Raw genomic sequence first — 15,317 nt, 5'->3', positions numbered from 1 at the left:
ATGGGAAATGCTTTTAATAATCACACTTGGAAAATGTTCAGTACAAGTTAGTCTTTTTTGTTCACTAATCCTTACATTTTTGTCAGAAATGGACCCTCCAGAATTCCACAAAAGATGACATGTAACAGGTTCATAGAAAGCTCACTGATTTACAAAAGCCACTTAGCTCCGCCTCTTTCAACAAAACCGTATATAGGCTACTGCTAGGACTGTTCTTTAGTCAGCTTTAAACCAGATGCAACACAAGAGGATTCAGGGGAGGAAGATACAGACAAGGCGGCTGGAAACACTGCAGTTTTGGTGAAAGTTGTCACCTTCTTTCTTTCTTTCTTTGTCTTTCTTTTTTTTTTTGTTAAAATGAAATTGTTAACCCCGGTTTCCTTGATGGTGACTTTCTGCATCATTTTGATGGAAGCTGCAGACAACGAAAGCAGATTGGAGAGGATAGAGACGTGTGACATCAAATGTTCTAAGGTAAATGTAACTCCCTCATTAAGTCAAAGTTATGTGTACCTGCCTTATTTTGCATAAGCTATTAAGGAAATATCAATGAAAAACTCTTCCTATAAAATTCTATTCACCACGACTCCAGGAACAACATATAAATAAACAAGTCACATGATTTAATTGAAATGTAAACTGCCCAATTCTTGTTCAAAGCCAACAAGGAAATATTACTAGTGAGAGCTGGTAAACCAAAAGCAAACAAACATTACCAGCCAACTTACAAAAATACTTTATTAAACTAGAAGGGGGCTACTTTGAGAGGAAGCGGTAAACTTGTTCCCGCTACATTCATCAATTCAAAAAAGCATTCAAGGAAGCTGTTTTATCACAGTACAGAGTCTAAGAAGGTCTTTAATTGTTGAAAGTTAAATTGTTAAAAAGCTTTTATTTGGGAATCACCAGTTGTTAAATTGAAGTAAAGTAACAGAATTAACTGGCCATTGTTGCCGCTTGTTATGAGTTGTCATTACTACTGCTACTCAAGCAAAACATAAGTAAACTAGGGAAAGCGACTCAGGGGTCTGTTGGCTAGAGGGGTCCCCATAAAGCCTCGTCTTTTTTAACAGGGCAGCTGGGTGAGGGCTTGTTGACTAAGGGAGACCGTCCTCTCATCTGGCCCATTCTACACCTTTTTAACACACCACATTATATAGGGCTTTAAAACAAAAAGTAAAAGTGGAGATGGTAATGACAACAAGGAAGTAGCAAGATTATAATATAGTAATTAGAATGTGATATGTAGGTCCCATAAACTGATGATGATGATTATGGCAATAATGATATCTGCTATGATTGATAATAGTAATAATAATTATTCATAGTAATTAAGGTCAATTCTGCTAATTGTACGGTTGATAATTGAATTGTAAGTGTTGATAAGCTTATGGAAGGAATGTTTACATCTAAGGTTAAAATAATGTACTGGTATACCAGATGAATATTGGGTCGGCACATAAGCTTTCTTGCTTCACCCTATTCTCTTTGAGCTTTCATAACTGTACAGTCGTGAATTTTTAAATGAAAAAGAATGTATGAATGTAAACTGCTCAAATATACTGAACTAAACTAAACTGAAATGTGCAAGCACAGTTAAAGGTGCACGTTGCAACTTCTTAGGCGTAAAAAAAAGTTTCTTCTTGCGCGTATTTGACCTTTCAGTGACCCAGCGCTTTTTTCTTTCCATCACGGTGGTCTCTACAATGCTCCCGGATCAATTGTTGTGTAGGTTTTCTGGAGAGAGGTTTTTTCGCAAAAAGTTGCATAATGCACCTTATCATCGTTTTCTCAAATCTTGGATTTTTTCAAACCAAAAATGTTAAAAGCAACATAAATTAGTACATCCTAATAATGTGTGCATAGCCTAATATTAGCACTGAAAACATGACATGTGCAATTTCATACCTAATAATGCAGCCCACAATGATATAGTCACTGTATTTCCAACATTAGATGTGTGTAATGTGTAAGCACTGTGTCAGTGATGAAACGTGCTCTGGTTCCTCAATGTTATTGCAGAAGCTCATTTGAACTTAAACAACAGACAATACTTGTCTGGTACAATGCATTGTATGAACTTCACTGTCACACTCTATGCAGTCTTTCTTGTGCTCAAAGCATGTATCAACTTGAAAAGGATATCAAGTTTCTGTCCAGTAATCTGCTGTTTTGGAACTTTGATCATTCATCATTTATATTCCCCCAAGTCCATTTTTTTTTACCTAATAAACTCTAACCCTCTATGGAATAGCGTTGCCCTCAGGCAACAGAATACCCTTTTGGCTCTAACACTGGCGGTTTGAAGTTTATTTTTTTATATTGTTACCAGACATGTTTCTGTCCAATGAAATAAGTAGGTAAGAGCATTTGTGTTGGGGCTGGGAAGAAAATTCACAGCTGACAGATAACGGTAACATAATTATCACTTTACCACAGGTTTGAATTGGAATAACCTGATAAAATAAATATGTGCATATGCATGAATATGTCAAGAAGCATATTAGATTGTTTACATATGTTTTTTGTTTGTATTTATTTTCTAAAACTGTGCTTTTTCAGTTTGTTTCCTCAAGGCAACCTTGCGTTGAGGCACTTTTGTTGGAAAAACAAAAACAAAAATAATGTTAGAGATAGGGATGAGCTACAATGGAAAAATTTCACCAAAAAATTGGCATTTCTACCTTCTATTTCTATTTTCTGTCAACCCAAAAAGTGTGTTGTTTCCCCCTAAAATAAAAGTTGTGCAGCTAAAGTCGAGGGCTAAATTAACAATAAAGACCTCTGCAATACAGTATTTTGTTTCAGTAGACATAAACACTATTTCATGGGTCTTCAACAAGACCCATGTGAAACGGTATAAAGTTTAGAATGTATTCTTTTAATTAGAGATAACTTCATTTAAGCTTTAGTGTTGGATTTAAGTTAGTTCTTGATCTTGTCCTATAGGTACTGGTTGTAAGTTTTATAAATGTCTGATTTACTCTTCTCTCTGCACAGGGTCTCGACTGCAGATGGAAGTCCCGCTGTGAGTACATGCATTAGTGTAATATCAATGATCCTCTTTGGTTGTGCAATTTTAAAATCACATCCTTTCTGAAACAGTACCATTTCCAAACAAATATGACAGCAGGAACTCCTGGCATCCAAAACATTATGACTAATCTTGGGTAAAAAGTGAAGAAAGGTTTTTGCTGAGATATACAGTACAGCTCTGACTAACATTGACTGATTGGCTCCTGTTTGCCACTGACTTTGTGGTTAGGGATAAAAAAATAAAAAAATAAAAATTAAATAAGGCTGTTACAGAATACAGAATGTTAGATGCATTTGTGCTTCATGATAAGAAACACATTAGTTATTTTTATTAAGAGTTTCATCTGGTTGTCATAACAAAATACAATAACACAAAAAGATGAAATGGCCACTTTGTAGAAGCCACAATATTGACTTTGGGTGTGTGAACAAAATGCGTGGAAGAAACTCTCTTGTCATTTTACTTTTCCTCATGGACCTTTTCCTAACACTTTATTGCTTTCTTGTTTAGTCTTGTTTCCTCCTCCCTGTCAAATCCCTCCTGAAGGATTGACCACATCAGGGGTTTTTCAGAACATCAGTCTGTCAACAGTCCTGAGCTGCGAAGAGAGACGGAAGTGCTCGCTCCATCTCAAAATTCAGACCAGGCTGCTGCTCAGAGGTGGGGAACTTCTCATGAGATTCTACCTTAGCCCGGGACTGGCAGTACCTTTTTTTTTGTGAGGCTGATAACGTGTTTGGTTGTTAGAATATAACTGCGATTAATGGACACACAGTGAATGAAAGGCAAAACATAGAATGACAAAGAAAAGCGAATCTGCAAATCTTGTGATGGTATTTAGGTGACTTTAATGCATTTTCTGAACTAAGCTGTTGATGCCCACTTGTCTATACACCTCACTCATCATACATTTAAAGGAATAGGCCACCGTTTTTGCACACTGAGATATGTTCTTACCTGAGCTTAAACGAGTTGACGCGTACCTTTCTGGTCTTTATGCGTACGCTCAGTCACGCAAAAACACATGTTCTCCTCCTCTCCTCTATGGGGCCAGACAGGGGTGAAGTTAGAAGCGGCCAACGTTTTCCGATCAAAGTATGCTCACACAAAATTAAAGCAGTACTAAGTAACTTGTTTACCTTAATAAATCCTTTTCGTAGTCCCTCTGGGGGTAATAGGCTACCAGTGTTGATGGGATGATTGAGGGCTTTCATCTCCCCCTGGTGTCTCTGGCCAGAAAACCACAATTGCAACTTTGCTGCCACCAGGTCAGAGTCACCAAAACACGGAATCACGAAGAAGCTAACAAGCTAACGGGCAGAGCTAACTGCGGGCTAGCGCCACTTAAACAGTATTAACAGCCAAGTTTGAGTGAAAAAAAATATCTCCATTGTGTAATTGGATTTACAATATCCCTTTCTCCCTTTGTCTTTTCTGTCAGGGTAGTATTTACTCTCACGGACAATTAATGAGTAAAAAAACGCAACATGCTACGACACCTGCAGTGGTGCTTATGGCCTCTAGGGGCATGAGTTACTTAGTACTGCTTTAAACATGTCGATTTTGAAAGAGGTACTATATTGCAAGGTGTAATATAGAATACCTTAGGAGCACTTCAACTTTACTTCCTAAAGTGTTGGTTGCTTCTAACCTTTTGGCCCTATAGAGAAGAGGAGGAGAGGCTAAATGCTAACAATATGGACCAGACAGGTACGCATCAACTCGTCTGTGCTGAGGTAAGAACATATCTCAGTATGGAAAAATGGTGGCCTGTTCCTTTAAAGAGGGGGTATTATGCTTTTTTCAATCACATAGCACCAGTCTATAGCACACTACAATGATGACGAAACCTTCTGTTGGTCTGTAAATGCAGTAAATAAAAAAAAACTGCCTTGTATAAAATTGCTCTCTCAAAATGGCTGTAGCGAATGTCTTGAAATAGGCCTCTGTCTCTTTAAGAACCTATGACTCTTTCCGACACGCCCCCTCCACATGCTGTCTGTGGCATCAGTGGGGAGGGGGTTCTGCTGAGGAGCAATGGTTGGTTACTCGGCTGGTGACGAAAGCTCGGAGGCGTCTCCAGGAGGTGGGGGCGTTCCTAGGAGGACTCAGTTTTTACAGATTACTCAAAAATACGTGAATGTGCCAAGGCAACACTTCAGGCATGTTTTTAATGAGGGAATGACATAATAACAGTTGATTTTGCATAATACCGACCCTTTAAGATGATGCAACGAAGTGGTTTTATTTCTCTGTAGCCTTTTTACTAATTGCCTTCCATGAAATCACTCTCTCGTGTAGCCAGAATACACCAGGAACATCAACACCTCCTGACCTATTGTCAGTCGGTCAATAAGGAAGTTGATTATTTTTCTCCTGGTTCCTGCTCGTATCTCACAATGTTAAACCAGTTGTGCTGCTGTAAATGCTCTCAGATGTTTCTTTTGACTATACATGTGGCAAAATGTAAGAAACAATTAGTAATTTTAGGAGTTGTACCTTTATTAAAGTCAAATAATGCAAATAATGACTTTGAGTTAGAGAAAAGATTTACTATGGCAACAATCTCACAGTAGTTTTTTTTATTACAGACTCCATTCACGGTGTGTCCATCTGTACCTCAAGCCCAGGACTGATCCCGAACTGCAGAGTCATCAGCTTCAGCAGGGACTCAAGGGAAAGACTGTCAGGAACGCTGGTACATAGTGGAGTATAAAAGTAACCCCTTGTTACTTGTATACTTTTATTTTATACTTTTATTTTGTTTTGTTTTTCCTTTTAGGTGGATACAGAAAATAACTGCACTCAGATATCACCCAGTCAGAACGTGCAAATAGTCCTGGAGACCGTTCCTCCTTACTGTGGCACCGAATGGACAGGAATCTACAGCGCTCCAGGTACTGTAAGCTTGTGTGTAATGGTTATGATTTCTCACGTAATTTAAGGAAATCCGAGGTGAACTGATCAAGCACAACTCAATGAGCACTGACAGGAAATGCTGAACTTATTCATCACTTTCTCACAAAATCCGAAGATATAACTTTGCAACTGCCTTTTTACAGGGTGCACCAACAGAGATCTTCAAAATCATGTTCCTGACTGCATCAGTAAGTGAACTGTTCTTTATAATCTTAGCCACTGTCTTTAACACCGGTCTTAGTCCAACCTCGATCTCTCGGTGTGTGGATTTCAGCTGGTAAACTTTTGTACAAAGTCAATCCAGAGAAGAAGTCTCTCACTGTCAACGTGACTGAGATGCGCGAAGGTCACGACTACAAGCTCCGCCTGTGCTATGCCAAGGGCCCCATCTGTTTGGGCACCGGACCTCTTCTAGTGGTGAGTGCAACACATGCTGGTACATTCATATAGGGGCTGAGCAATGCAACGATAAAAATAGAATCATGATCTGATCCCTGTGACAGTTTGGAGAGATTGGTTGTCACGTTGTTATTTAGTGCATCTTAAGACAGCTCTTGGTAGAGGTCATAGGCGAGGTCATGGTTGCTGTGGGCATCAAGCACCCATCCACCCAGATGAATTTGAACTGATTCCAAAATTATAAAACAGACAATATCACGTATATCATCAAGAGGTCATTATTGATCCCAGAGCTCCACAAAAACATGACCCAGTGGTGATTGGAAGCAAACAAATTGAGCAGGTCAAATCCTTCAAGTATCTAGGTGGACATATTGATGATCCGCTCAAATGTGACATGCACATTGAGTATATGTGTTCTAAACTTTCCCAAAGACTGCACTTCTTAAGGAGACTGCGTCTGTTTGGTGCACAAAATTGTTGACCCACTTCTACAATGCCATTCTAGACAGTCTTATCCGGTACGGGGTTGTAGCCTGGTACAGTCCTCTAACTGTGCAGAGCAAATCAAGAGACTAGTCCTGAGAGCCAGGTGGCTGACAAACACAAAAGAGTTTCCGTCCATGAAAGATATTTTTGAAAGCTCTGTCCTCACCCAAGCTCAGAAAATCATTGCGAACCCATTACATTTTCTGAATGGTGAATATGAAATTGTACCATCAGGAAGACGGTATAGAGCACACCGTTTCAAGAACAACAGATACAAGCTCTCATTCCTCCCGAACCTTCATAACTGAGATGAACTGTATTGGATTATTGTGATGTACTGGTTGTAACTGACTAATTGTTGTTAATTGTTTTATATGAATGAATGGTTGTACTGTATGTGTGGCAGCTGCGGGCAATAAGCCCAAGACAAATTTCCTCATTGGGGACAATAAAAGTTATCAATCAATCAATCAAACAAACAAACCTGTAAATCAGGAGAGCAGTCTTGCTTTTCTACTCTTCTCACATTGGAGTTTGTCCGACCAAAACAATACAAGTGCAGTGGCAGCGAGGAAGTACCGGTTATTTAGCTCATAAGGAGAGCACCCGACTTACAAGCAGTAGGTTTTGGTTTTCAGTGGGTCGGTCATTTGACAGGGCAACTGAGTCCAGTGTACTTTACCGAACAACTGTCTACATGAACCTACTCAAAAACAGACACCTTTCCCAATCCCCCCCCCCAGTTTCTGTCATGCTCTGAGGGAGTGACATGGGGATTTAACCAATCAAAGATTTCAGAAGCAGCAGATGGTTTTAGTTGCCTCTTAAAGACTATGTGCCCACACAAAGTGCACATACATTATTATAAACTTTTAATTACTATCTAGACTCTGAGAAAATCGTAACAGGAACTATTTGAATATCAAGACCTTACACTGCCCATATTAGCCATAACAGGACCCTGGCTCCAGAACACAGGTCAAACTGGTTAAACAAAAGTTGGAGCGGCCAAACTTAAGTGTTACATCCTAAAGAAGCTTTGTAAAAGCTCTTCAAAATACCAGAAGTGGACACTAATCTAAGTGCAAGTCTTCTAGTATTGTTGCAAGCACTTTGGAGGTTAGCTCAAATAGTCATTCATTATTGCATTAACAATATAACAATTTCTCGCCTTGCAGATAAAGAAGGAGGATCCAATAAAGAGAGTTACGCTTTCATATTCCAGACCTGTGCCTTGTCTTTGCATTGAGGTGAATATTTTTGCAGACAGAGTTCATTTCAATGTAATTCAACATAAAATATGAATCTATGTTTCAACTCGACAGGGCTGGTCTGCTGTCCTTGATGCACGGAGAGTCCAGGTGTGCCCTTTCAGACAGCGTAAGCCCGACTATTGGTCAGTAATTAAACAAGTGATAGCAGATGTATTATACACTATCATTGCCCTGCTCAGATGTGGAGGATCTGTGGACTGGGATTAACTTTGACCCCATGGAAGCATCACTGTCATGGCAGCCCTTGTGTCCAGTTACTGCTCGGGTCATGCTATGCCAAAAACAGGAAGATGGCGACTGCATCGTTCTGCCGCACACCTCCCATAATGTCACAAGGCAAAAGGTAACAGTCCAAGTAGAGACAGTGTTTAATTGTTTGCAAGACTAAAACTAGATCCAGATCATGGATAAATCTGTTGTAGTCCAGGTCTAGACCAAGTCTAAACTGAATCGGTATGCCATTTATTCACGTCTAAAACATACAGTATTAACCAAAGTCAGGACTTGACCATAACAAGTTGTGATCTAAACCAAACCTAACATTTAAACGTAACTAAAACAAGTTGTAAACCACTGAAACAAGAGCTACGTATGTAACTACGGTTCTATGAATCCCGGATGATGCTTTAAGCACCAAATGTTCCCTTTGCACATGCGCAGTTTGAGTAGTTAACACCAAATGAGTCATGCCTGTGACCCTGGATGACTAATTACTGGACCTGCGCATGCAGGGAACTGAATGTTCCTTTGTCATCTAGGGAACATTCAGTGCTTAAAGCAGTAGGGATGAAATAGAACTTCCATGGAACCTCAAACACTGCCCTCCAAAGACCATTCCTTACAACTGCTGACAACATCCAGGCACTCTTAAATAGTGTGCCACCACGTGGGAGAGCCTGACTCTCTTACCTTCAATAATATTTTTTTAATTAATTAATCTCCCCATTCCCATTGGCGTGATATTTAGAGGTGTTTGCTGATAAACACCAGAATCAGAAGAGTTTATTAAATAGAATTGTCATCAGAGTATATGACTAATCTAATAATCCATTATCTATGAGGGAAATGTTGGCCCTTGTGTGTCATAGAGTTTGCAATATTGGGAATTATTGTATTATGTAACTAGTGGCCCAATGTAAAATCCAGTACGGCTTCAGTGACGATGCACATTTATTTCCTTTAATAACAAAATCAGCAACAGTTTTTGTGAGAAATCTAACAAGGATTTACCGATAAGCACATGCCTTGGGCTACAGAACACCAATATTATCACTATAATTTATCAACATTTTAATTTTATTTTTAAAGAAAGTCTATCCTCTTGTTCATAGGATTACGTTTTTACGATTGGCCTCCCCATGTTCCTCACAGACTGCCCGCCACCCACAAAAATTAAGTATTGTGATTAAGTGGACGGTGTAGAGTTAAAGGGGCTAGATACAAGTTAGTCATTTTATACTCACTACTGCCGCCTCTGGTCGTATGCATAACTGCACCTTCTATATTAAGCTCGTACATGACGGCACTTCGGACCGAATTAACACCTTTTTGAGTAACAGTGCAGGATTATAGAGGCAGTTGTGGTGAACAGGTCTGGGCTCATTCTACACATTAGGACACGGCTGGAACATGTATGGGGAGGAAAATACTTAGTTTTAGCATTTTTAAACTTCGTATAGTCCCTTTAAATCAAGAAGCAGAATAATGGATGAACACATATACAGAGCTACAATAACTTTCATAATAAAACTGAATGAAACAATATAATGCCCAGGATGTTAGTACTGTTGCTATAAATAATAAGGAATCACTTTACAACTTCAAGGAAGCCAATATACAGCACCTATTCAACTTTTATTACAGTTAGAAAAGATAAAACCTAAAAAGGAACAGCCATCAGAGCTGGAATGAACCCGGACACGCCACAGAGTTTACACCCTGTCACTCGAGAAGGGAATTCTTTACGGTTTTATAAATAGCCTTTGGTGCACTATAAATAAAACAATTTGGCCTTAACACCCAACACAATCATGGCAATGTCGTCACCGGATGATTCCTGTGACGACATTGCCATGAGTGTGTTGGTTAGTTCGCCCATTGTAACAATGAAGACTGTAAATAAAAAGTTGTCATATGTTTGACTTTCAGGTCAGGTTTACTGGTGTTGAGTCACACCCTCAGCTGTGCATGAAGGTAATATGTTTTTACTTTTTGTACTCTACTAAACAATATAACAGGAAGTTGCTCTTTAAAAATGTGGATATTTACTGAAATGTCAGTGCAGTAAGTTCATTTAACTGTTCCCAGGCATTAAACAAAACAAAACAAAACATTATTCAGTCAAAATAGTTGCACTACTCAAAAAGGAACATGTGTAAAAGGAAAGAACAGAAACACAAGAATCCGAAGCAGCTATACTGTAGTGGCCTGTTTACAGATAAAAAGTCAATTAGTTATTAAAGCTGTCGTAATGATTTTCTTATTGTAGAGTATCATTTCACACAATAGATCTACATTGCGACATTTGTGAAAGAAAGACATACCATATGCACTGTTGTGTGTCTAAATCATAGATATAATAATTAGAGATAGATTAACACCTAATATAATATAATTAAACACAAATATAAAACCAGACATGCAACGGCCAGAAAATTTCTCTTGCCAACAGTAAGATCGAATAGCATTACGAGGACCTTTACATACAGAGCTATGCAGGCATGGAATGGACTTCCAGACAGTTTAACGCTAGTGGAGGACAAGAAGAGATTTAAATTTTCACTGAGAAAACTCTTACAAACAAATATGTATTGAATTTGGCGAATGAACGTGTCACCTGATATTCCTTTCTGAATGCAAATATGTACTACTTTTATGTACAGCTTTTATAGGATTTTAGTAGGATTTACAGATGTATTGAAACGCATTTTGTATGGATTTAAATACTGTTTATACTTTTTGTGAATGGATTTAGTGGGACCCCAGGAAGAATAGCGACAGCATGACTGCGCTAATGGGGATCCTTTCAATAAACAATAAACAATACCTATTCAGCCCCATTCATAGAAAAGGTTCCGAGTCCTATGTGAACCTTAATGGCCGCTCTGTCTCCTCCTACCTACCTAGCCTGTTCCTTAAAAGGGCAAAAAGGCGGGAAGCCCTGCGCTCGTGGGGCGGGCGGTGCCTCCACAGAGTTCCAGAGCTTGATTGACAGGCTCTGGAGCCAGGCTTTTAAGCTGTTCTTGGGAGGTCGGAAGTCTCATTAGAATCAATGCTTCCAAGTCGGCCCTGGCCATAAGGGGGTGATATTACAGCAATGTCAGCTCCCGGCATAAGAACCATAGAGAAGCACGTATTCCCTCCGGCGCGAATCAGGAAGTCGGAGGCTATAAAGGCACAGTGTTAGCATTTGGAGTCCGCTTGTTCACGTCCCAACTCTGTCGCGGCTCAGATGAGCTCCTGATTAACTAAAGTGAACAATCGAGATGTGTGGGAGGGTCTGTCAAAGCTTGAAACACATTTAGGCGACACCTGAGGGATTTTACTCAACTACCAATGACTCTCACGGTTTCATCTAGGTAGTGCATTTTTAAGGGAGTAATACACTAGTGTTTCAATAAAAGTCATTTAGAGCAGTACTAAGTAACTTGTTTACCTTAATAAATGCTTTTCGTAGTCCCTCTGGGGGTAATACAAGTGTTAATGGGATGATTGGGGGGTCTTTCATCTCCCCCTGGTGTCTCTGGCCAGAAAACCACAATTGCAGGCCAAAGGGCAAAGCTAACTGCGGGCTAACGCCACTTAAACTTGGCTGTAAATACTGTTTAAGTGGCGCTAGCCCGCAGTTAGCTTTGCTCAATGGCCTGTTAGCTTCTTCTTCGTGATTCTATTAGTGTGTATTGGTGGCTCCTACCCGGAGGCAGCGAGTTGTAATTGTGGTTTTCTGGCCAGAGACACCAGGGGGAGATGAAAGACCCCCCCCCAATTATCCCATTAACACATCAAAATGATTATCAATTATGAGATTAATATTTTTCACCCTTCAATTTCTGTTTCCTGTGGAACAATTATTAAATACTGGATTCTTTATTGTTAATTATATTTACTATTCCTGTCTGATTTTTTTTTCTTTTTCCGTGTTTTATAGTTTTTAGTAGGCTTTGAAAGTTGGATCAGATGTCCTTTTGCAGAAGGAAGATTCACAGGTAACAACTGAAAAATTACCCAGTAATCAATATAAAATTTACATTTCACAGTAGGATTTAGTAAAGGTGTGAGTGCGAAACCACATCTTCACACAACACTGTATTTACATGATTGTGTTGTGTCTATAAAGAACATTTTTTGCTGAGCCACTAATGGATATTTATTACTGGGACAATGGCCTTCACCGTTTAAATAGTCTTGACCTAATGTTTCCGTGTTAATTTTTGCAGCCTGGGTGGCGAGTGTGTCCAGTCATCCCGAAGGAGTCATGTTGTCCTCTTCTATACCTGGGAACTTCTCTATAGAGCTGTGTGAAGTGAAGTCTGCAGTGCCACCAAGAACCTGCCAGTCCAAAGGAAACCTCACTGTGACCGCGGTGGGTGTGCCAATATGTGCCAGAGGAAACAGACTACATGAAAGAAAAGCTGTTCGGCCACATTCATTTAACAGTCTAAAGATCACACAAGGAACTGCTGCTATGTAGAATAAATTTGATATGTGCACTTTCTTTCGCTGTTCAAAATGTAAGTTATGGGTCCAGTAGAGAAACAGGATATCTATAATTTGATGTGTAGACCGTCATTTGTTTGACCCTAAGCTGGAGGGTCGCTGTATTTTTCTCAAGCGTTACCACACATTTGTTGTGGTTAAATGTTCAGCGTATCACTTACAATCAATTTACACAGGCAATATGTCAAATGACCTGGTGAGTTAGTGCAGGACCTGATCTTGTACCAATATATTTCATACATTTCCATAATAAAGTATTTTCCTCTTTTTTTCCCCCAGGAAACACATGCACCAGTTAAAATACAAATACCAACTGAGGTTCTCCAGAGCGCATTTTGTCTTCAGGTATTTTGATAACGGGGTATTTTTGAATAATTACTATTATTAAACATTCACAGGAAACTATTCTTTTGGCCCTGAAACAGATTCAAAGACTGGACGTGACCTATGCAGCCGCAGTTGTTCACTGTTTTGATCCAAGTAAGTGTCTTTGAGGATTTATTTATTCTTTCTAGTTTTCCATTACCTGCATCAGAAGTTTACAGCTGCACACCACATGTTGCTCTCGAGTAGTTTTCTGTCGTTGCTTATGGAACAAAGAAGAACCTCCGGGAATTGTCCACTTAGCTTTGGAATCATAATTGTTAAAAGATGTCTGTCTTCAAAGTTTATGCTCCTGCACAAAGCCCTGGTTATTGTCTCCTCACCTGTAAGCACTTGGAAAGTTCTTCCTTGTCGTTAAAGCCAACGGGCTTTGTTCGTAAGATTAGATGTAAATCAGCGATGGAATTCACGTCAGTCTTTGTTTTTATCTCAACATTCACATCACTCAAATCTTATAAAACCCTGTCATTGCAACCTCAATTACACTGAGAAAGTACAAACAAGGAGAAAAGGAAGCACAACATAAAGATCTTCTAAGGCAACACAATAGATTAGATTTGTTTACAACACATGCAGGAGCATTTAAAAGTAGTCAGATGGGAACCGTGACATGATTTGTCTCTGTCTCTTTCCAACCATTATCAGAGGTTTGTGGCATTGATAAATGGTAAATCATTTATACGGCGCCTTTCTATTTTACATCAAGGAACCACTCACTCAGTAACATGATCACTCAAACACCAATGTACACAGACACTGGAGGCAACGTGGGTGAAGTTTCTTGCCCAAGGACACAACGAAAGTGTTCACCTGCAGGATTCGAACCACCAGCCCTCCATCCACAAGTCGACCCGCTCTAATTTCTGCCCCACTGTTGCCGCCAATGAAAATAATCTGTTATTATACCTGCCTACATTAACAGCATATGTTCTATAGCATATTTCTATTTCATATATTTCTATAGAAATATCAGGGTGTCTATTCACATAATTTATTTGGTTTACAGTTTCACAAGCAGATTCTTCAAATCCAACATGGATCTTTGTGCTAGTCGGTGTGCTGCTCACTTTCATCATTCTTACCATTCTGTGGCTGCACATTCGGATAACTGGTGAGTGTAAAGTACTTATTTGTTTATTGGGTGGGGACAGTGCATATTGATAAACAGTGGTGAGACTCAGGCCTGTCAGACGCCCAACTGTAACCATAGGCTAATTGTTTTTAGTGCAAGCCCCAAAAAGAAATGCCCACCCGGTCCCACCACTACACTCCCATGTTGCATATTTTTGTTTTACATCGTTACGGTGATGCCAAAGCAGAAAACAAGGATTGCGTTTAAAAATGTGTTTTTACATCTTTTGAATAAATGTGTATATTTTAGTTCCCCAGAGGACCCTCCCGAAGAAGAAGACAGGCCTTTGTCCCTATGAAAAGCAAAAAGGTTATTTTCCCCTCTAATGATCATTCCGACATAAATACGACATTCAAATCACCTTTATGCAGAATAAGCTCACACAATGGTAAAGAATGAGCTCTATTCTGTATCATGCTTAAACATTCCCCTAAACTCAGTGTTATGTTTTGCCTTTGTAGACTGTGCTGCAGGCCCTACAGAGTCATTGCAGGGTGAATCTACTCCACTTGGTGAGGTTCTCGTCCCTGACTCTCCTCAGAGTGGCAACAATGTAAAGGCCAACCTCGTGTGAAAGACAACAGGAGGTTAGAAAGACTGTGAGGCACAATAAAGGTTTACGCAGAAGTTGCAACCGGGAAACATGAATGTATAGAGTATATTTGTACCAAACTTAAGCCTTGTTTTTGTTAAGTCTGTATTTTCTTGTAATCATGATGTAAATAACGCTGTAAGCCCAGTTCTAGCATGTTCTTGTGTAGCAGCCCTGCACTGCACTGAAAGCATTAGTAACATTCAGAGGTGAGTAGTACTCAGTTTACTCAAGTATGTATTTGAGTATCTTTTTGAAGTAACTGTACTTCTCAGAGTAGTTTTACTTCTACTTGACTAATATTATAATCAAGCATCTGTACTCTTATTTGAGTAAAATAAATTGTTACTTGTTCCACAGTGTAGTCCAGCCACT

General features: G+C 39.4%; 1 protein-coding gene across 1 annotated transcript; it reads left to right on the top strand.

The window, feature by feature from the left end:
* Positions 1–384: 384 nt before the first annotated feature.
* Positions 385–15,060, top strand: il17rel (interleukin 17 receptor E-like; the record flags this gene model as incomplete). The annotated part of the gene is made up of 18 exons (XM_079552185.1): positions 385–474; positions 3,001–3,028; positions 3,548–3,697; positions 5,629–5,735; positions 5,820–5,934; positions 6,100–6,144; positions 6,231–6,373; positions 8,023–8,094; positions 8,170–8,224; positions 8,298–8,461; positions 10,267–10,311; positions 12,266–12,323; positions 12,555–12,700; positions 13,114–13,179; positions 13,260–13,314; positions 14,225–14,329; positions 14,600–14,659; positions 14,812–15,060. The coding sequence occupies 18 exons, from the start codon at positions 385–387 to the stop codon at positions 14,922–14,924; spliced, it is 1,617 nt and encodes a 538-aa protein (XP_079408311.1). The 3' UTR covers positions 14,925–15,060.
* Positions 15,061–15,317: the final 257 nt, after the last annotated feature.

This window comes from Gobius niger, assembly GCF_951799975.1.
Source record: "Gobius niger genome assembly, chromosome: 2".
Taxonomy (NCBI): Eukaryota; Metazoa; Chordata; class Actinopteri; order Gobiiformes; family Gobiidae; genus Gobius; species Gobius niger.
This window is presented reverse-complemented; position numbering and strand designations above follow the sequence as displayed.